Raw genomic sequence first — 23840 nt, forward strand, 5'->3', positions numbered from 1 at the left:
CTCGTATTAAGGAATGAGTGGGGATGAAACACAGGGCAAAAAACCACTTGTAATATACTACATTCCACAATGTTTTCCAGCCAATTCCAGAAAAGCTAAAAATAAAAAATAAAATAAAAAGTCTCATGTGCCTGTCATAAAGACAAGGACAAATAAACAGCCTTGTACCAAGCCTGTTACTCCTTGTAGCCTTACACCAGAAATTTGTTAACTTTAAAATATTTATTTAGCCCAGCTTGCTATCTTAGTGGGAATTAAAGTTGTGGCCCATGAAAATAGCAACAACTCTGGTTTACATTACATGTCCAAGACATGTAAACAGCATACCATTATCCTTGATTTTTATTTACAGCTTTATCAGCAAATATTCTGCTGAATGCAAAACACTGGCATACCTGCATGTTGAGAAACACCAGTGACTGGTCACACTTGTATGTCCTGCAGCTCAGAGCTGGAGGCATGAAATATGCAATATTGCCACAATACACCTTTGGTGGCAGAGGTAAAGCAACGTTTTTAAAGACTTTGTACCACACTCGGTTAAAATCAGTTAGATCTTACAGAGTCAGAGCAATCGCTCTGAATCTGGAAGGTCGGAGGCTCAAACCCAACACTGGCTGAGATATACCAAAGACTTTAAAAATGGTACATGCTGCTTCCTTGATTGACGCTCAGCGTTTTAAAAGGATAGAGCACGGACAAAACCATATGTGGCAGCCATTGCACAGGCTTGATGTGCCTAACGGCCTCCTCATGAATGGAGGTCCCTTTAAAGCAGGGGTTCTTTACCTTTTTTGAGTCATGGACCCCTTTGAGAATCTGGTGAAAGCTACGGACCCCTCCCCAGAAAAATGCACATAAGCACATAAACACAAAATTTGGCTTACAATGAATAAATTTATTGCAAAGGAAAATTATTTCCTTCACATACCGTCATAATCAGAATTTAAAAAACAATCTTTACAAATAATATATCTCACTTTTTTCATGCAAAAATCAATGACCATTCCCTGAATAAAATGAAATATATCCAAATTGTGCAAATTAAACAAAAAATAAACTTCAATTCTGCTCAAAAGTACATTTTAGTGAGAAGGCTGTTGTTGTTTGGCTTCAATAAGAAGATGAAATTGGGGAGTGGTCTTTGACAAGGCAACACGCATGTCATGTTTGATATCCAATCGATTTCTACTTTTCGTTTTGATGGTAACAAGTGCTGAAAATCCTGACTCGCAAAGATATGTAGGTTGCAAATGGAATCAGAGCTCCCACAGCTCGCTTTGCCAGACGAGGGTAGGCTTGTGTCAAGGAACACCAAAATTCTCCAACACTCTTCGAGTTGAACTCATGTCATATCATTTCCTTTGTCCTCAGGTCAATGAGGTCATCTTTGGCAAGGTCTGCATCATTAATACAGTTTATATCAGCAAGGAAAGGATTACGAATCCACGTTTCAACTTTAAGGTCATCTGAGCAGAAGTAACCTTCAAAAGAGTTCTGCAGTGTTTCCAGGTGTCTGCACATTTCTGCCTGCAGAGAAATTGACAGGGCTTTGTCTCTCTCGACTCCATCCTGCAGAAGCACTGCCTCCAGCATTGGAAAGTTTGCATAGTGGTCTGCCCCCAATCTCCTCTTCCACAGTGGCAGCTTGGCCAAAAGAGCTTGTAGGTTTTCAGCAGCATCCATAATGGTGACTGCAGGGCCTTGAATCGAAAGACTTACCACATTCATATGGCCAAAAATATCCGCCAAATAAGCCAAGCCTCCCTGTCAAACTGTTCCGAGAGTGGACTTTCCTTTTCTCTCAAAAAAAGTGAAACTTCTGCCCTAAGTTCCATCAAGCGCTTCAAGATTTGTCCTCTGGAAAGCCAGCGAACTTCTGTGTGGTAGAGAAGAACTTCATATTCTGCTCCCATTTCGTGACAAAACCTCTTGAAAATGCGATGATTCAGAGCCCTGGCTCTGATGAAGTTGACGACTTTCACGGCAGTAGATAAGACTTCTTTCAGGATTGTTGGCAATTAAGCCGACATGAACAATCAGTGGTTCCCACGCTGAGGTCGCTCCGGGAAAGCCCACCACACACGTGGAACAGGGCGAATGGCTGGTGCGAGGTGAAATGGCAGACCGGCCGTTAATGGAGGCGTCAGCTGGCTCTCCAACGATGATTCACTCTCGGAACCAAAACCCGTCACGCAGGTTTATTTGCAAGAGCAATAACAAAATTTCCACTTTCACGGGAATCCCTTTCCCGGGGAAACCAACATTCGCTCGCGACCAATGTCCAAAAGGTCCGCTCGCCACCACGAAGCAGATAAGCCTTTCTTTTCCGATCTCTCTCGATCCCATCGTCCGCCTCTTCTTCTTCCTCTTTCGGTTTCTTCTTCACCCATTTCGTTTTTCTTCTGAAACGCTATTTTCGCCTTTGAAGACAGTTATCGCCATTTCACACCGAAACCGTAACAATAATAGTACCTGAAACTAAAAATGCTTCAAGTAGATGAAAACCACAAAGACGGAAGTGACGAATCCGTAACAATTGCATCAAGCAATTTTCCAGAAATGCCATATGATTTTAGCTTATGGATGAGGCCCTTGTGCCACACTTTGTCAAAAGCCTTTGAGATGTTGAGAGCAACAACCCTGGCTTCTCCACGATGATCCAAAGCCCTATTCACATGTTCAGTGATTAGGGATAGAACATAACCAGTGGACACCTTGACTGTCAAAAGCCATACTGGACATCAGTTAGGAGGTTGTGGGTTTCCAGATGAGTCATGAGTTGTTGTTTTATCAAAGATTCAAACACTTTGCTGATAATGGGTAGAAGGCTAACAGGCCGATAGTTAGAAGGATCAGATTTCTCACCGGAGTGTTTAAAGACAGGGACTACAGAAGCCTGCTTCCAGCTAAGTGGAAACACAGACTTTAACAGACACAAGCAATAAAGTTTTGAGAAAACAGAAGACATTTCAGGTGAACACATCTTCGAAGCAATTGCAGGGATTCTATCTGGTCCAGTAGATTTTGAAAGGTCAAGCCTTTGAATAATCTTAGCAACTTTCCTGGGTGTGATGTTGAGAGTGGAAAGCCTGGTCTCAGAATGGGAAGGACAAACAGGCAATGGATGTCTGTGACCAAGTGTGGAGTTTGCAGCAAAATGCTCAGAGAAGAGGTTGACTTTATCAATAGAAGGCACTTCTTCAATTGAAGAGGACAGGAATCGATGGGCGATAGCAGCAGAACAAGCCAGAGTGAACCATGGCTGAGAGTGTGGTTGCACTTGGTAGGTCCGAGAAAGAATAAAGAGGTCCATACCAACATGGATCCATTCAGTAACTTCCTTGGCAGCTTCAGATGGGTTGTGACAAAGGGTTGAGTTCCAGTGAATATCGGCAAGAAAAGAAGGCAACGTATTCCAGAGTCAGCCTTGCTATATTGGAAGACAGTTCGATGGACAGGATGAACGATGAACAACAGTTGATGGTGAAGAATAAGAAACCTGAACTTCGATGTTGAAATGATCAGAATTTCCAAGAGAGGGGGTGGGGCGATTATTGCAGTGCAATCCCCAGGATTTGAACACAAAAACAGATCAAGAAGATACCTGTTATCAGTAATTCGAGTCGGACCTGAGATGATCTGAGTAAGGTCATGTGACACAGCAAACTTAAATGCACTGACAACAAGAGCATCTTTGCTGTGAAAGTTAAATAACCATTCTTTGTGATGAACATTAAAGTCTACAAAGACCACAATATAAGCAAGTTGGGTGTCGAGACAGCGCAATATCAACTAGAACGCCACTCAGTAGAGCGCATACTCCCGCCGTGGGTCAAGTTGGAATAGTACGATTTCACAAAAGTTTGAGGGAGTAGTTCAGTGACAAGACAAGACAACACAAGACAGACACTGCACAGATATATATATGTAGAATATATATAGAAGATAATGTAAAAAAAAAAACAAGGCAATTTCACTTACATTTTCGGATTCAGCGTTCAATTCTATATAAGTGAGTGTATTTTGAGGCATGTGTGACTTCAAATAAAATTGTAAGCCAGGGAAAACGTTCGTTTCATTCCTTAGGGTTACAACATGTAAAACTGGCCCAAACGTCAAAACAAAACTCGCTCATTTTACGTCGTACAAGCTAATGCGACCACTCATTCTTCTGGGAAGAATGCCGTGCACATGCTTGTCACACTTATACCTCACCTAAGTCTTTATAAGTTCATCAAATACTGACACTGCGATTGACATTCGCTGAGCTAAATCAGTAAATGTTGATATCTCTTCTGAGGTTAAAAAAAAAAAAAAAAAAAAGTTTTAAAGCATTATACGTATCAAACGATACATTTTATGAAACGGGGAAACCGAATACACTTTGGTGGTTTTAAAATGACAGAATATGTCTTTATTAGAAAGAAAAAAAAAAGAAAAAAAAACCTTGAAGACGACGCTGCTAACAAAATACACCACTCTAACGCATAACCACGAGTTTAAACTACATTTACAACAAATATGAAAACGATTTTCATATCACAATGTTAAATATAGAATATATAGAAGATAATGTTTAAAAAATAATGAGCCCTATCTTCCAATGGTAAACAATCCTTCAAAAAATTCCTGGATCCGGATTAATATCCTGAGCTTCCCCAAAAACTAATCAATTCTTCCTTATCCCAAGGGCAATCATCCCACCAACTTTCATCCAAATCCGTTCAGAACTTTTCCAGATATCTTGTTCACAAACACACGAACACACACACACATGGACACGCTCGAATGCATTACTCCCTGGCGGGAGTAATAATATCAGTGATAGCAACGAAAATAGCACAATTGGGCAATGACGGCGAGCGATACAAAAAATATAGGTAGCCAGTGGAATACAAAAGTGCTTGGCGAAAGCACATAAACTCTTGTGTCGTATCCTCAAGGGAGGCCTCACGGCCAAGTGGTAGAGAGGCCTTTGCATAAAAACACAAACCATGTGAAGGTGGAAAATCAAGCCTATGAAGGATATAGCCATGATGTAAATACTGCTGTTACCACTACTACTACGAATAATAATAATATTATGAATTCCCTTACAAGGAATTTCATTACAGGAGGAGGCCTTTAAACCAATCACAGAATGCGCTATGGTTACATGTCCGTCATCTATCCTTTAAAATGCTGAGCATCAATCAAGGAAGCAGCAGGTTCCATTTTTAGTCTTTAGTATGACTTGGCGGGGTTCAACCTTCGACCTCCCGTACTCAAAGCAGATACTTTAACCATTACGCCACAGAGTCTGGTTAAACCGATCCAATCAGAAAGTGCTATATTGCATCAACCGTCCAACCTGAGATAAACAATTTTAACAAAACTTCACTTACACAACCAGCCAAGATAGTCTAGGTACAGGCTTTTGAAAGACAATTGTGGTGCTCATTAGGCTTGAACATTTCTGTGGCTAAAAATCAGTCCTGGAGAGATCACCACATGGGGATGGGGTAGTTGAGGGGTGAGGGGGAGGTTAGGGGGTTGTTAAATTTATTTTATTTGAAATAGTGGTGGTAGATACTGCCTCACCATCCGGGGGGGTGGGGGTGGGGGTGGAGAGAGTGATATCACAATTAGCTTTTCTGGTTTATGCCACGTGAATGTGTAGTAGAAAAATGTGAAACCAAACTGCTATGCTCTCTCATATCTGCATTTGACAAATGGAATCGTACCATCGTTTTGAAAGGAACTCACATAGGGGCTGATTGTAGGAAGGGGTGGGGTGGTTGGTGTTTTCAATGGAGATTGGCGTCACTTCCCAGAAAAGTTCATGACAAAATTTCAAGCTCTCACCAAAAGCCACGAGGGTGAAAGGTACGGCTGTAGAGTATCACAGATGTCGAACAACATCTAATGAATGAAAGACGTCAGTGGAGTGTCGAAAGATTCAAGGTTTGTCATTCAAACAAGTCAAAGCTGTAGAAAAGGCTATTTTTAGGGTTTTAAAGGGATGAAAAATGAGTATGGTGCTATGTTTGGTGAACCTTTTTAAAGTGTAGCTACATAATAAAATACGCGTCTATAAATGTAGCCCTAATCCCCATGTCCTAATTAATCCCAATCACCTGTATGGTACAAATACCTTTGCTAGCACGAGTAATTTAAATATGTGATGCAAATGCAGCCTGAGAATTGCATATTCAGCCCGAGAATATATATATAGGATTTATTACAAAAAATAATACAAAATTAAAAATAAAAATAAAAACTTTACATGGCATGTAGACTGAGGATTTCACCGAACGTTTCATGGACCTCAGCAGAGGTTAAACTTTCAAAAGTTTAAACCTCTCAGCCATGCTATGTATCGAATACAAAACTAGAACGACTAGAAGAGCGCATACCTCTGCCAGGTTGAACAATTTTTACATTTTGTATCCCACCGATAGGCCAAATCTGTATCCTGACCGATTCAACTGTTCGGAACACTGAGTGATAACCCATGAGGGATCCAAATTGGGTTCTGATTCTGATGTACCATATTCTGTTACAGAGCGTCACTACTACCAAAGCAGCCTCCTGAGCAATGGTTATTCTGGGTGGTTTGCCATTGCCTTCCCAGCTCAGTAGTTCAGCTAGGAATTTGTTCATGGTGCCGTGATAGCTCGCCAACTCTTCGCGAAGGGCACTGTGGGATCTTTAACCGCCACAAATTAATACCGGCAGACAGGACTCCAAGTGTCACATTAATCCGAGGGACAGTGCACACACATTGATGAATCGCCCTGCCTGTAAAACACCGGTATGACAGTTTATAGCTGGGACCAAGATTAAAACCCAGGCTTGACAGCTTAGAAGCGAGTGTGCATCCCTCTAGAGTCTAGCTCTAGGCCATCCTGCCAGACCTAAATTGGGTTAAATAACTAATAATAACCGGCATGGTGTCAGACAACAAACAAAACTTCTAGTGCATTCTCCGCTCGGGTGTGTTAACGACCAGATTCGGCCTTAAGCCAGGCATTCGCAAAATAACTGCTTCGGCGTTTTGCAGCTTATCATCCGACTCAATATTAACAGCCGTGTTGGGGGCTGCAACTACAACAATATATACGTATGCTTCTAGAACATCCAGGCCATGACAGTTACATTCTGCAACAACCTCAGTGTGCGTGATATTCTGAAGACAAGACAGCTTCGACTTGCATTCATGAATATTTTTCATTCCAAATTTAAAAACAAAGGATTTCTTTCTGCGAGTGATTATATTTGTTTGGTCCTCCTATTTCTTATGTGAGCAGCAGGGAGTTTCACAATCACACCCAAAGGAAAAAATAAAATTCTTTCCTTTGACCTGTTGTGTTCATATACAATATAAGAAACAGGCAGAAGGAAGAAGAGAATTAAATGCATTGTACATGCCTTAATATTGTTGGATATCATCATGATGAGATGAACTTTAATAAGACAAGTTGGGGAAAAAAACTCTTTCCTCTTAAAAAAAAACAAATCAAGCAATTTTAAAGACTATTCATAGAGACAAGAATCTGCTGCATGCAATTATACTTTTCTGTGAATAACTATGCATGTTGCAAATAATATAGCAATGCTTTAATGCATATTTATTGCATCATTATATACTGTGGGTTTCAGCAGCTATGACAAAATACATACCGGAGTGCCGATTAAGACAGGTGAGAGTAAAACCAATGGCTGAAACCGGCAAGAAAATGGCTTGGGAAATACAAGAACATTTGCAACAAATAGTGGATGAGAAAGACGCAAGGGAGAGGCGGTGCTGACCTGGTAACATCTTGCTGCAGTTGATCTTCACTTGGTACGTAGAACATAACCCCAAAATGGAGCATGGCCTCGAGAGCCGCTTTATCCAACTGCTTTTTGAGTGGCTTTTCCAGGTCCACCCATCTCACCTGGTGCTGTTTGTTCAAATACCAAAGGCCAAAGCAGGTGAGCTACAATAACAATCGGGGGAAAGTAGGGTTAGTAAAAAAAATAAAAATCCAAAAAAAATCTGTAAACTACAACTGTTATGATAAAAACCACCTCCATATAATTGTAATAAAACCACATCTACTCCTTTGTTCCTCTTTACTCCCATTTGTGAAAATGCCTTCCCGAGACTGTTCAATCCCAGTCTTCCCACCAAGGCTACAGAGGCTGGGAATACACCACCATCTCATGTCATTCCCCATCTCTGCTATCCCAATAACCATAACTATCCCAACAGTCTCACCTGCAGGTTACTATTTTTCATTCCCTCCCCGAATCTTTCTTTTGCTGTTCATTCATTCATTCCCTCGTCTTTTTACTCTGTCATCATGCTGTTCCAAAAACCAATTTTTAAAATAAATGAACAAACAAATAAAGAAACTGTAGCTCAGGCACTTGGCAATATTCTCAAAGTGCATTACCTCTCGGAGCTCGAGGCGCTGCGCCACAGCTTCCAAGCACTCCTGGCCAGTACTCTCCACTGATAATGTGCATTCCATGGACTTTCCATCAAGCAGCAAGATTTGCGTGACAAAGCAGTTTTTGCTTGATACATTGTAGCGGCGTGTCCGCTTCAACTTCAGCCCAAAAGGCATGGTGGTGGTGACCAACAATCACCCCCCTCCCCCAACCCTTCCCCCCAACCCACCCCCCCAGCAGGGAATCCGTGTGGTTCACCTCACACTCTAGCCGGTTCAACGGTTGGGGGGACAAGCAACGGCCTTGCCACCTCTCTGCTGTGGTCTGCCCTGTAAGAGAAGGCATGGCACATTGTGAAATAAAATACAAAAGTCATTGTGTGCACGACACAGCACTGTCTTCTAACAGATTGGCTTTGAAAATGAGGGATACGTTTCATCCCCGGGGCTCTATATCCTCAAGCCCTGACAGACAAAAGGTATCAAACGTAATCATTGCATGGTGTGTCACTTGGTGGCAAGAAAATGTGTTGAAACAAACATGGCATGAAAAATAAGGAAAACCACAACAACCTCTTACTCATTAAATAATAAGGGGCATTGTGGAAAAGACTGACACGATGACTTAAGACCACAAAACGCATTTGGAGTCGGTTCGTAAATGATCATTTTGAAAGCAGCAGTGATCAAATATCAAAAGGAACTTTTCTTTTTAGGTCTGCTCAGAAGAAGGGTATTAGAACAGAATGAAAACCCCATTATATCTTTTTTCAAACCCCAAGGCAGGGGTTTAAATTTTTTTTTACACAAAACCATACAAATATGTATATCTACACATATATCTATCTATCTATCCATATATATATATATATATATATATATATATATATATATATATATATATATATATATATATATATATATATACAGTGGAACCTTGACTTACGAGTTTAATTCGTTCTGTGACCGAGCTCGTAACTCAAATTGCTCGTATCTCAAATCAAATTTCCCCATTGAAATGCATTGAAATGCTATTAATCCGTTCCAGCCCGCCAAAAACCACACCAATTTTTTTTTAAATATACAGTATATATAAAAATATCTCGCGCTTTATATTTCACCTGTATGCAGCATACAAGTTGGCAGGATGGCCTGGACTGGAGGTACGCACACTTGACTCTAAAGTCTAAACTGTCCAGCCTGGGTTTGAATCCCGACCCAGCTATAACCTGTCATGGGTGAATCACAGGCAGGGTGATTCATCAATGTGTGTACCGCTAAACTGGGCGCCCCGTTTGCGTCCCATTAGTTGTTGGATGTTAAGGATCTCACCGTGTTTTCCACAAAGAGAAGGCAAGCTATCGCCGGCACTCTGAACAAGTTGTGGCCTGGCATGCTCTTCTCCTCTGCCGTTATATACGTCCTCCTCGGCACCTCGCTCATGTTTTTCGACGATTGCGTGTTTTATATCCAAGCACAAGTTTTATATAAAACACGACGATTGCGTGTTTTATATCCACAAGTTGTGGCCTGGCATGCTCTTCTCCTCTGCCGTTATATACGTCCTCCTCGGCACCTCGCTCATGTTTTTCGACGATTGCGTGTTTTATATCCAAGCACAAGTTTTATATAAAACACGACGATTGCGTGTTTTATATCCACAAGTTGTGGCCTGGCATGCACTTCTCCTCTGCCGTTATATACGTCCTCCTCGACACCTCGCTCATGTTTTTCGACGATTGCGTGTTTTATATCCAAGCACATCATCCTCTTCTTCTTCTCAGCACTGCACTTGCCACTCACTTTATTAGGCCCCATGGTTAAAACTAAGAAATTTTCCGAAATAACCAAAATGCGAAAACAAAAATGCAGCGCTATACGACAGAGATACGTACTGTACTTGCACGGCAAGATAACCACGTGACCAGAACCCACCTGGCGGCGTAAACTCGAAATAACCAAAATGCGAAAACAAAAATGCAGCGCTATACGACAGAGATACTGTACTTGCACGGCAAGATAACCACGTGACCGGGTGGCGAAAGCTCGTAACTCGGATCTCGGCTCGCATCTCAAAGCAATAAACCGCCCGAGCGACGGCTCGTATCTCGAAAAACTCGTAAGTTGGGGCACTCGTAAGTCAAGGTTCCAATGTATATATATATATATATATACACACACACACAAACTTGGCATTTAATATGGAATTATTTTTTTTTCTTGACGGGTTTACTTTCTAAACTCGGTATATCAATCTGGTGAGTTTCTTTTACGCTTCGGTGATTTCTTTGTTAAAATAACCATGTCACTGATTGTCTGTCGCAGCAAGAAGTCAATAACAGGATTATATCACAGGTGGCGTGACAAAATGTACGGACAGGTACATTTGACGATTGGCTTCACAATCGGGTATATAAGGGTTGTTGCGTTCTGTATTCGTGGGAAACCAACTGCTGCACGTCTACAAAAGTTATTGCCGCTTCCCCTGGAGATGGTCCGTCAACTCGACAATGCTGTTTGTCATTTAGTGGTGGCTTTACGAAATTCCGGCATGAAACAGTGTGCTATTGCTCGGCAGTATGGCATCACTCAAGGTCAGGTGTCAAAGATCCTGAAACGAAATGCTCAAGAGGGGTGTCCCTACTCCAATACCGAGGTCAGGACGTCCCCGCAGAACCACAAGGAGGGATGATCGCCAGCTGCACCGGTTAGTCCGCAATGGCCGTACGAAGTCAGCCAATCGGCTTAGGGCTGAGTGGCAGCAACTGACAAATGTGCCTGTATCCAGAAGGCTAGTCAACCAATAACTGGTTCAAGCAGGCTATCGTGCCAGGCATCCTCTGAGAAAGCCAAGTCTGACCAGACAACACCGCCAGCGCCGATTGCAGTAGGCCAGAGAGCACCGTCAATGGCAGCCAGGACACTGGAATCACGTGATCTTCAGTGACAAGTCTAGATTTCTGGTCTATCGTCAATATGGCCGCGTCCGAGTGCGCAGACAAGTGCATGAAGCCTACAACGAAGATTGTATTGTGCCAAGAGTCCAAGCTGGAGGTGGTGGGGTGACCGTTTGGGCTGCTTTTCATGCAGGGGGCAAAACTGACATGTTTGTTCTGAATGGAAACCTGAATCAGTTCAAGCACTGGGCCATTCTGGAAGAAACATTGCTTCCATTTGTTCGTGCAGCCTTTCGAGTAAACTTTGTCTTCCAAGATGACAATGCATGGCCTCAGCCGTGCATTGTTGACGATTGATCCAACCAACTCGCATGATCCAAAACCAACTCGCATGATCCAACACTTTCTTGCTGACCGTGGTGTAGAGCATATGGAGTGGCCTGCCATGTCCCCGGATATGAATCCGATAGAGAACTTGTGGGCAGAATTAACGCGTCAAATCGACAACTTGGACCAGCAGCCTGCCTCTGTGCGTGAATTGCAGCAGGCTATTGTAACTGCATGGCAAGCGATTCCTGTCCAAACCTTGGCAAATCTCGTGAACAGCATGCCTCAACGTGTACGTGCTCTCCTGAATGCTCGTGGGGATTACACGAAGTACTGAACTGTAATTTTACTGTCCGTAATCCCAGTCGTAAATTAACTTTTGTTTTTGTTTAAAAAATTTTTTGGCTAATGTGCAAAATAAAGAGATACTTCTGGAAAACGCACAGAAGTTTAACACAGTACTGTCCGTGAATTGAGTTCGATATCAGTTTACATCACTTTCAAGGATCAATTTATTTGCTTCGAAATGTCAAATGTGGTTTTTGTTTCTTCTAAAGGTCACATTAACAAAATCTAGAATAATTTCAACATAATTCTAATGAACTTTTGGTTCTAAGTCATCTTGAAAAGTAAGTTCACCACCACAAAAAAATATTCCATATTAAATGCCAAGTCTGTATGACTGTATATATATATATATACATTAAGATGGTTCTTAAAAATGAAAGTTAGAAAAGTCAGGCTCCTAACACTTAAAAAATTTTGGATGTATGAAAACCCCTTTGTTTTTTGTTTGTTGTTTTTACGAAAATTTACTACAGTACAGCTGTACTCTGGTGTATGCAGTTGCTCTCATAGAAGAGTACAATCGTCTCCTGACAAGGGATGAACAGCAAATCCAGTATCTGCTACAAGTTGTGATAGAACATCGCAAGAGGTTTCCCGATTGCAGGATATCAATGCTTAATCGGGCAACAATGAGTGGCTGGCAACCATGAGTCACTGTGGAACCCCGAAAACTTGATGTATTCAAAGAAAATTTCACATGCAGAAGTTTTACCTCAATACCAAAAAAATTAAAGGTTATGAGTAAAACAATAAAAAAAATTTTTTCCCTTCAGTAGCGAGGAACCACCCTAATATATATATATATATATATATATATATATATATATATATATATATATATATATATATATATATATAAATAAAAATACACACACACACACACACACACACACACACACACACACACACACACACACACACACACACACACACACACACACACACACACACAACCAAAAGTATGCAGACAACCCTTCTAATTAGTGGATTCGGCTGTTTCAGCAACACCCATTGCTGACAGGTATATGTAATCAAGCACATAACCATGCCATCTCCATAGACAAACATTGCCAGTAGAATGGGCCGTACTGAAGAGCTCAGTGCCTTTCAACGTGGCACCGTCATAGGATGCCACCTTTCCAGCAAGTCAGTTGGTCAAATTTCTTCCCTGCTAAAGCTGCCCCTGACAACTGTAAATGCTGTTATGGTGAAATTGAAACGTCTTGGAGCAACAACAGCACAGCCGCGAAGTGGTAGGCCACACAAGCTCACAGAACAGGACTGCGGAGTGCTGAAGTACGAGTGCGTAAAAATTGTCAGTCCTCGGTTGCAACACTCACTACCGAGTTCCAAACTGCCTCTGGAAGCAACGTCAGCAAAACAACTGTTCGTCGGGAGCTTCATGAAATGGGTTTCCATGGCCGAGCAGACGCACACAAGCCTCAGATCACTATGCGCAATGCCAAGCGTCGGCTGGAGTGGTGTAAGGCTCGCCGCCATTGGACTCAATGGAAACGCGTTCTCTGGAGTGATGAATCACGCTTCACCACCTGGCAGTCCAACGGACGAATCTGAGTTGGGCAGATGCCAGAAGAATGCTACCTACCCGAATGCACAGTGCCAACTGTAAAGTTTGGTGGAAGAGGACTACTGATCTGGGGCTGTTTTTCATGGTTCGGACTAGGCCCCTTAGTTCCAGTGAAGGGAAATCTTAACGCTGCAGCATACAATGACATTCTAGAATATTGTGTGCTTCCAACTTTGAGACAACAGTTTTGAGAAGGCCCTTTCCTGTTTCAGCATGACAATGCCCCCGTGCACAAAGCGAAGTCCATACAGAAATGGTTTGTCGAGATCGGTGTGGAAGAACTTGACTGGCCTGCACAGAGTCCTTACCTCAACCCCATCGAACACCGTCGGGATGAAATGGAACGCTGACTGCGAGCCAGCCCGAATCACCCAACATCAGTGCCTGACCTCACTAATGCTCTTGTGGCTGAATGGAAGCAAAACCCCACAGCAATGTTCCAACATCTAGTGGAAAGCCTTCCCAGAAGAGTGGAGGCTGTTAGAGCAGCAATGGGGGGGACCAATTAATGCCCATGACTTTGGAATGAGATGTTCGACGAGCACATACGGGTGTGATGTTTGGATGTCCACATACTTTTGGCCATGTAGTGTGTGTGTGTATATATATATATATATATATATATATATATATATATATATATATATATATATATATATATATATATATATATATATATATACATATATATACATGCAATCTACATATACACACACATATAAAACTTTTATATACTTCGTTAAGAGGAGGATGGATACATGTTAAGAGAAACATATCAAATGATAAGTAAATAACCAATGTGGTTCAAAGTCCAATGTACACCTGCTGAGAGGGAATGCCAAGCATACCTCAGGCTAAATAAACGGCAAAGTCTATTTCTCACATTAACCAAAACTCCAAGGACAGCAAAAAGCAAAAGTACATAATAAGCAAATGGTGCTGTGATGGTTTACAAACAAATTGAGAGGTGAGAGCGGACTGTAAAAACTCACAAAATCTTTCACAAACTAGAAAATAGCAAGCGGTGCAACCTTCAAGGATTCATTTTAGGTATTCCAGCTCGAAAGTTTGACAATCATATTGTACCATGTACCCATGAGTGGGTGCCATGCCCTCATAATTAACACATCATTAGCTTATTGGCCCAACGAACAACTTAGGCTAAATGGTTTGAAACTCTCTGCATTCCCCCAAAGGTATGGGGTCTATATCCATGGCCATTCAGTGTTGCCCAGTTTACACCCACAAATTTTGGCATTTTAGCTGATACCTGAGACTAATATGTCTCTCCCGTCCACCCTTTTATCTAATGTATGGCTCATCCCTATGCCAAGTTAACAAGGATGGGATAAGAGGTTGAAAACCAACCAACTACCTGGAAATTACCATCTCCTTTTGAGTTTAAGTTTCGGGAACTGAGTGGCGTGCTGATGAGGAGGGGAGTATCGTTGAAGCTGAAGGGAAAGGTGTATGCTGCATGTGTGAGAAGTGTTATGATTTATGAGAGCGAGACATGGGTAATGAATGTAAAGCAGCAACGAAGGCTGGAAAGGGTGGAAATGCGAATGGTTCAATGGATGTGCGGAGTCTCGTTGAGAGAGAGGAAGACAAATGATGAATTGCGAAAGATGATGGGAATAGAGCCTGTGATTGATGCTGTGAAGATGAACAGGTTGAGATGGTTTGGTCATGTGTTGAGGAAGGATGAAAGTGACTGGTTGAGAAGAGTGATGGAAATGAATGCAGAAGGAAGTAGAGGACGGGGAAGACCGAGAGAGACTTGGCTAAAGATGCTGGAAGAAGAAATACGGGCAAGGGGGTTAACAAGGAGAGATGCAGAAAATAGGGCAAAATGGAGAAGATTATCATGGGGACCGCAAAGCTAACCCCCCCCCCCCCCACCACCCCCCCTCTAGCAGGGAAAATGGCCTTAAGATGCATGTTGTTGTTGTTGTTGTTGTTTTGAGTTCACAATTAATTTTGCACTTTTCAGCCATTAGTCACACCTTTCATACTTGATTGTTCAACATGTTGGTATTGCAAATACGACTCCCGTTAATTATATTTATAAACAGCAAAACATTCTCCATTCCATGGGCAAACTAGAACGGGCACTCGGTAGAGCGCATACCTTCGCCGCAGCTACTTTTAGTTTCATACAAATTGGACACAAATTGACCGCGCTATGGTAAAAAGACGATTTTGACCTTTTCATGACCTTGACCTTGACCTTTGACCCGATCGATTCCAAAATCTAATCAAATGGTTCCCGGATAATAACCTATCATCCCACCAAATTTCATGCGAATCGGTTGAATACTTTTTGAGTTATGCGAATAACATACACACACACACACAGACATACAAATAAATACACAGCGATCAAAACATAACCTTCCGCTTTTGCGAAGGTAATTACCATTACATCTGAAATTAGCAAAATGGCATTTTTATAAAATAAAAATAAATAAATAAAAAAAATCAAATACAACTCCCGTTAATTTTATTTATAAACAGCAAAATATTCTCCATTCCATGGGCAAATTACCTTTAAATCTGAAATTAGCAAAATGGCATTTTGGTTAAAAAATAAATAAATTAATTAATTTAAACAAGCAAATACGACTCCCGTTAATTATATTTATAAACAGCAAAATATTCTCCATTCCATGGGCAAATTACCATTACATCTGAAATTAACAAAATGTCATTTTTTTTTTGTATACAGAATCGAGGCTCGTGAAAGCTAACATTTATCACAAAAAAAATAATCAAACAGACAAACAAAATATATAAAAAGAGGGAGCGGTAGACAAGATGGGGAGAGAAGGGGAAGCACACAAACACAACATTTGAAAGCAGGGACATCGGGAGATGTGTGGGAGGGAGAGGGCTTGGGGGAGGAGGCGTGGGAAGGGGGAGGGGGGTGGGAGAAGTATAAAACACAAGGACACCAAGGATTTCCAGGAAAGAAGTTGGTATTTCAAAAAAGTGGATTTGGGGTGAAATTAGCGGGGGTAGAAAAGATCAAGGTTTTGGATGGGGGAAGATAAGAGATGGTGGTGAACAGCTGTTTTAAAGACCTGGAGGGAGGAGTGGGATTGAAGAGAGTGAGGGAGTTTGTTCCAGAGGCGGGAGAAAAGAGGAATGAAGGAGTGAAGGTGAGCAGAGAGTCTTGATTTTGGCAGTTTAACAATAAGAGGGTTGCAGGCAGATCTTGTGCGACCTGTAGGAATATTTGGGGGACAGAGCCCAGAGAGAACTGGGGGAGCAAGGCCGGAGAGGAGTCGGTAGAAGATGGAAAGACCACCAACCTGCCTGCGGTGAGTAAGTGAAAGGCCCTCAGAGACAGCTTCATCGCGGGGGATTCCAATGATTCTGAACGCTTTGGTTTCAACAGCGTGAAGACGAGCTAGGTGTGAGGCAGGAGCACCAGCCCAGAGGGGAGAGCAGTACTCCATTGAGCTGCGGATGAAAGCCTTGTATGTGGTGAGGAGCTCAGGTGTGCCAAGGAAGGACTTCGCACGACGGAGGATGCCCAGTCGGCGACTGGCTTTGGAGGCCAGCTTGGAAATGTGGTTTTCCCAGGAAAGATCATGGCAGATAGTGAGACCCAAAAGCTTGAGTGACAGAACTTCTTGGAGAGGATTATTAATATTCAAATCATATTCAAATATTCATATTCATATTCTCATATTCAAATCTTCACCAAAAACAAATAGATTCGTTGTCGTCACACACACAACCTGTCCACCAAGTTTCGTCCAAATCCGTCCACAACTTTTTGAGATATCCTGCTTTTTATCGTTTTTGGCCCGATCTCCCAATGATGAAGAATCACTTTAAAAATTATACTAGCCGGATCCAAATCCGGATCTTCACCAAAATCTAATAATTTCATCCTTGTCACATACACTACCTCTCTGCCAAATTTCGTCCGAATCCATCCACAACTTTGAGATATCTTGTTGACAGACAGACAGACAGACAGACAGACAGGGGGTGAAAACATAACTTCCACCCACCTTTGGTGGCAGAGGTAATGAAATTAAAATAACGTTATAAAACAGCAGGTGAGGAAAATGAGGAATCAGATCTGTGGGATGGGACACACTAAACCAAATGAATCTTGTGATGAAAGATATAAAAAATGAAACATGTCCATGAAAGCTCATCTACAAAGGATGTATGCAGACATGTCAGTATGTACATCGACTCAAATGACTCAAATACACACAGAAGGTTGTCATCACTTTCCACACGCATTTCAACAGGTTTTCATTTTTAAGTCGTTGAAGACTGTCACCATTAATTGGTTGAATTAATTTTTATTGAAAAAGTAATTTTCGACAAATTTTGTACTACCGTGCTTCATAACAGTTTTCATTTTATGTTGCAGCTGTTTCTTTTGATGTTATTGATCATTATCTTTGGCAATATCATCCGCATTTAAATTTTTCACCATTAAAAAAAAATACCCAAAGTTGCACACATGCACATGTGACATTTTGTTTTCAGTGGAATTTAACCTAATTTAAAAAAAATGGGGGGTGGGTGAGTGACTTTCAAATTGAATTGAATTTTGAATGAGCTCTCCAGAGATCATTAGATGGAATGTTTCATTATTCCGTATTTAGTGCCAGCAATCTGGATAGCGATTCTGTTTCTGATCGGGGTTCAACTCCCGACCCGACAATAAACAGTACAGTATAAGAGTAATTTTGCCTGCTTTTAATAGACTAGGGCATGCCCGTACTATATCTATATCTAAAATTATATCCCCCCCTCTATTTACATGAAATGGTTTGGTCCATGAAATGTTTTGGTTCATTCGCAACGCCAAAGCGAACGGCGAACGCTTTACATGAAATGGTTTGGTGCATGAAATGTTTTGGTCCATTCGCAACGCCAAAGCGAACGGCGAACGGCTTGCGAGTACAGTGACAATCCCCCCGGGGTTTTTATTAGTTTTAAAACATCGTTTAACGCCAACATAGTTTGCAAACGTGAAATAAATGAATACGCTCTCAAATGTGCCATCCGAGGCAGAGTGTGTCCGCCACGTTCGGCACACGCGATAGCTCGCTGCTCTCTGATTGGTTGAATCGTTTTTTGGACATAGCTCGGTAAGTAATTGTCCGATTAATATGAAACCTTGAAAAGGCACATCCTCGGGTCCCCAGCAATATACCTGGCAAGTTTAAAGTATATCGGACCCGTGGTTGTCGAGAAACAGCGGTCACAGACAAACGTACAAACGTACAAACAAACAAACACACAGAGATTACTGGAATTATAGATAGACTAGGGCATTGCCCGTACTATATCTATATCTAAAATTATATCCCCCCCCCCCCCCCTCTATTTACATGAAATGGTTTGGTCCAAAGCGAACGGCTTCCGGAGTTTGGTAAAGAAATCGCCATCGCGTGCACAAACGCGCAGGAAAGCGAATGAATCGCAAATTCGTTTTTATTAGTTTTAAAACATAGTTTAACGCCAACATAGTTTGCAAACGTGAAATAAATGAATACGCTCTCAAATGTGCCATCCGAGGCAGAGTGTGTCCGCCACGTTCGGCACACGCGATAGTTCGCTGCTCTCTGATTGGTTGAATCGTTTTTTGGACATAGCTCGGTAAGTAATTGTCCGATTAATATGAAACCTTGAAAAGGCACATCCTCGGGTCCCCAGCAATATACCTGGCAAGTTAAAAGTATATCGGACCCGTGGTTGTCGAGAAACAGCGGTCACAGACAAACGTACAAACGTACAAACAGAGATTACTGGAATTATAGATAGATGACGAAGGATACCTTACTGGGTAGACAAAACATTGTTGTGGAGCATAAATTATGTTTCCAAAAAACCTAAATTCTGTATCTGTCCCAAGGTTCATGGGGGGAATGGGGGGAGGAAGAACTGTTCTGAGGTGGTGGGTCCAAGGAAGCCTCTCCTGGCTGAGTTTCTACCCCCTATTCTTGATAGCGTCCCTGGGTGACGTATTTCACCACAAGGGTAATGCAGAATGCAGGTAAAATAAAATAATTGTTTCTTTTGACGTTTTGGAGATCCAGTTTTGCTAATCTCATCTGTCCAAGACGATTTTCGAACGTAGGGCCTTATGTTTGCGTTCATCTTGCTAGACAAAGCAATCAGACATAGACAAAGCGATTTTTACACCCAGCTTTTCCAGCAATATGGATCCTTAATTAATTAAATAGCCAAATAAATAAATAAATAAAGTTTTAAAATTTGACAATCCATAGGAAAACAATGTGAGCAGATGTACTGTCATAGCATCAGTATGGAAAAGTTAATACCTGTATATTTATTACCTCCACCACTGAAGGAGGACGGAGGTTATGTTTTCACCACTGTCGCGCTTTCTGTCTGTCTGTCTAAGAGTAGAATGTCTCAAAAGGTTGTGGGCAGATGTGGACGAAAATTGGTGGACATTTTAGGTGCGTGACAAAGACGAAATGATTATATTTTGGTGAAGATCGGGATTCGGATGCGAGAATATTTTCAATATTTAAAATAAATGAAAATTATTAAATTAATTACAATTATTTAAATTTTACATTTAAACAACTTGCCTTCGCCTCCTGGAAGGCAAATACAATGGAGGGCAATCTCATTTTCTTTCACAAAGCCCGGAAAAAGTATGTGTTTACCCTCAGGAGAGCCACGAAACAATATCTCTCCACTCTCAAGACTGAACTCTCAAACCTGTCTCCCTCTTCCAAATCCTGGTGGCGTCTGGTCAAATTTGTTTCTGGTGTTTATTCCCCCTCCACCCCCTCCCTTACCTCAAACGGCTACACATCTGACTCCGCACGTGAAAAACCTGAATGCCTCAACTCTGTGTTTGCCTCAAAATATTGTGTCCGAAACCCGTCTCTCTCTGTAACCACCGTACCCAGCTGATCCTAGACTCTGTGTCCTTCTCTCCTGACAAGGTGGAGAAGTTTCTGTCAATCCTCAACTGTGATTTGCAAAAGGACCAGACGGCATCAGCCCACAGGTCCTAAAATCCTGCTCTGCCACTCTTTCACTCCCTCTCTTTGTTCTCTTCACTCTCTCTTTTGCTCAAAGTCATCTGCCATCTGCTTGGAAATCAGCCAACATTACCACTTTACACAAAAAATGTGCAAAAACAGATCCTTGCAACTACAGACCAATCAGCCTGCTCCCAATTATCAGCAAATTCATGGAATCCATCATTGCTTCAGATATCAAATCCTTCCTCTTCGCCAATGGCTTCATCTCTGATCATCAATTTGGTTTCAGACCAGGTCACTCTACTCTGGACATGCTGCTTCTGCTTTCTCAACAATGGATGGAGGTCCTCAATGCAAAACAGGAAATCAGAGCTGTCTCCCTTGACATATCATGTGCCTTCGATACGGTCTGGCACCCCGCTCTGCTCACCAAAACTCTCCTCCTATGGTATCCATGGAAATCTTCACGCATGGCTTGCGGACTTCCTCTCTGGTCGGTCAACATGGGGCCCTGAATTGATTTCTCTCACCTCCCCTTCCTGTTCAGGCTGGAGTTCCCCAAGGCAGTGTTCTGGGCCCTGTGCTTTTTCTGGTCTTCATCAATGATCTCTCCGACTCTCTAGAAAATCCTCTCTATCTCTTTGCTGATGACTCCACTCTCTGGGGCTCCATACCTCATCCCTCAGATCATCAGTCTGCAGCCTCCTCACTCTCTGCAGACCTGGACAAAATCACAGACTGGTCAAACAAGTGGAACATGTCTTTCAATCCTGACAAATCTCACACTCTTACCATGTCTCTCTGAAAAGACAACCCTCCAATCTACTTTCTCAACAATCCTATCCAAGAAGTTCTGTCACTCAAGCTTTTGGGTCTCACTATCTGCCATGATCATTCCTGGGAAAACCACATTTCCAAGGTGGCCTCCAAAGCCAGTCGCCAACTGGGCATCCTCCGTCCACCTGAGCTCCTCACCACATACAAGGCTTTCATCTGCAACTCAATGGAATACTGCTCTCCCTTCTGGGCTGGTGCTCCTGTCTCACACCTAGATCGGCTTCACACTGTTGAAACCAAAGCTTTCAGAATCATTGGAATCTCCCACGATGAAGCTAACTCTGAGGGCCTTTCACTCATTCACCGCAGGCAGGTTGGTGGTCTTTCTGTCTTCTACTGACTCCTCTCCGGCCTTGCTCCCCCTGCGCTGTGCTCTATCCCCAAATATTCCTGCAGGTCGCACAAGATCTGCCAGCAACCCTCTTCTGGTGAAACTTCCAAAATCAAGGCTCTCTGCTCACCTTCACTCTTTCATTCCTCTTTTCTCTCGCCTCTGGAACAAACTCCCTCACTCTCTTCAATCCCACTCCTCCTTCCAGGTCTTAAAAACAGCTGTTCACCACCATCTCTTATCTTCTTATAATCTCCTATCCCCATCCAAAACCTTCATCTTTTCTACCCCCCATCAATTCACCCCAGATCCACTTTTTTGAAATACTGACTTCTTTCCTGGAAGTCCTAGCAGTGTCCATGTGATTTATACCTTTGCCCATGTGTTTTCAATAATATTGTCCAGGCCATTTTAGGATTTCTGTGTGGAATAAGCTAGGATTTAGTTATTTTTTCAGCTTTTTTTTTTTTGTTCCACTGCAAACCAAGGAAATACATATGTGTATACCAAAACATTTTTTAATTTCAACAATTTTCTGGAAGAAATGGTGCATTATTTGAAAAAAGTGCAAGGGTGCCAATATTTTTGGCCACGACTGTTGGACTGTATTGCAACCAATACAAATTAATAAATCTACAATGACATCTTGCAAATACCTACCTTTGACAATGATGCCCGCAAAATTTGAAGATTGATAGACTGTCAAAAATGTACAACAAATGCCACCAAATGTCTTGCCAAAAAGTCAATTCATGGCGTAATGGTCTACTACTTATTTAACGGCCACATTTATTTCCACCTTCTTGTTGGGTCGGACAGGAAAAATGTTTGGAGCAAGGCTTTCTCAATCGGCAGAGCTGACATTCGACTAAACTCTAAAAGTTGTAGCAATTTGGAATTTGTCCAGGGTGCTGGCAATAACTTCTCTACTCTTCACAAAACACACCATGGAATCATTACCATCCACCAACGACCAGTGCTGGTAGAGGGCTTCTCCGGCTTAACGTCCATCCGTGGGATGGTGTGCACACTGATACCTCACCCTGCACATGAAACACCAAGGTGACAGTTTTTAGCTGAGTCGGGATTTGAAACAAGGCGGGGGGCGGGGGCGGGACAGCTCAAAGGCAAGTGCGCATACCTCCAGCCCATCATGCCAGCCCTTACAGTTATGACTGATGGTACACGGTGTAAAAGGCCATGAAAGTACACTTTGGCTACAAAGATACGTTGTAAGTCAGTTTCACAGGAAACACTTAAAATTCCATATTCAGTTTTATGAATGTACAAAAGTCCCAGGCATACCCTCAGAATACTCATCAATCCCTGCTGTTTCTGTGTTTCCCCCCTCTCTTTCTCGTGTTCCATTTGTTCTGTTACATCTTGATCTGTTCTATGTTTGAGCTCCTCAAAGAGCTTAGAGAACATATGCAAAAATTATCATGCACAAAGCCCAAAGCAGAGTTTCTTCATGATTAGGGCGACTCTTATTTGAGAACATCACCATTGTCTGAGTCAGTATTAGCCTGTGATCATGCCAACATTAATGACAAACCTCAATTGATGGTGTGCCAATTGGTGCACAAAACTATAATGTAATCTTGGCAGAAGCACAGATTTGATTAGAAGGTGCTGTTGTTTTTGGCCTGCAACACTTCATTGTATCGTTGCAGGGCTTTGCTATCCTCTCACATGGTGTAATCTTCACAGGCTGATCTATGGCAAGACTGACAAATAGCACATTATACTTACTTGATAACAAAACAGTGGCATTCACATTTATTTATTTATTTTAGATATATCTATATATATCTATATATATCTATATTATATATATATATATATATAGATATATATATATATAGATATATATTGTATATAGAGCTTTCAGTGGTTCAATCATTCATTTTTCACTTACAAGTGTGTGTGTGTGTGTGTGTGTGTATATGTGTGTGTTATATATCGGAAGAAGAAAATGTTTTCTTACTAATCATGTTTACTTGTATAGTGAAAATAAGTAAATACACGAGAGAAAAGTCAATGGCGCAACATCGCAAATTCCCATGCTTCCCACCTAAGGCAGAGTTG

The 23840-nt window shown here is 41.8% G+C and overlaps 1 protein-coding gene across 3 annotated transcripts in view; it reads right to left on the minus strand.

Moving 5' to 3' along the window:
- LOC137437872 (tyrosine-protein phosphatase non-receptor type 21) overlaps positions 1-23840 on the minus strand; it is a 99666-nt gene that overhangs the window by 65590 nt on the left and 10236 nt on the right. For all 3 annotated transcript variants that reach the window (XM_068132558.2, XM_068132557.2, XM_068132556.2), the window contains exons 2-3: positions 8424-8750; positions 7795-7964 (exon numbers count right to left, since the gene is read on the minus strand). In XM_068132558.2, coding sequence (XP_067988659.1) covers positions 7795-7964; positions 8424-8597 — 344 coding nt within the window. In that variant the 5' untranslated portion in view covers positions 8598-8750. The remainder of the gene's footprint in view (positions 1-7794; positions 7965-8423; positions 8751-23840) is intronic.

This window comes from Myxine glutinosa, chromosome 12 (assembly GCF_964187855.1).
Source record: "Myxine glutinosa chromosome 12, kmMyxGlut1.1, whole genome shotgun sequence".
NCBI lineage: Eukaryota > Metazoa > Chordata > Myxini > Myxiniformes > Myxinidae > Myxine > Myxine glutinosa.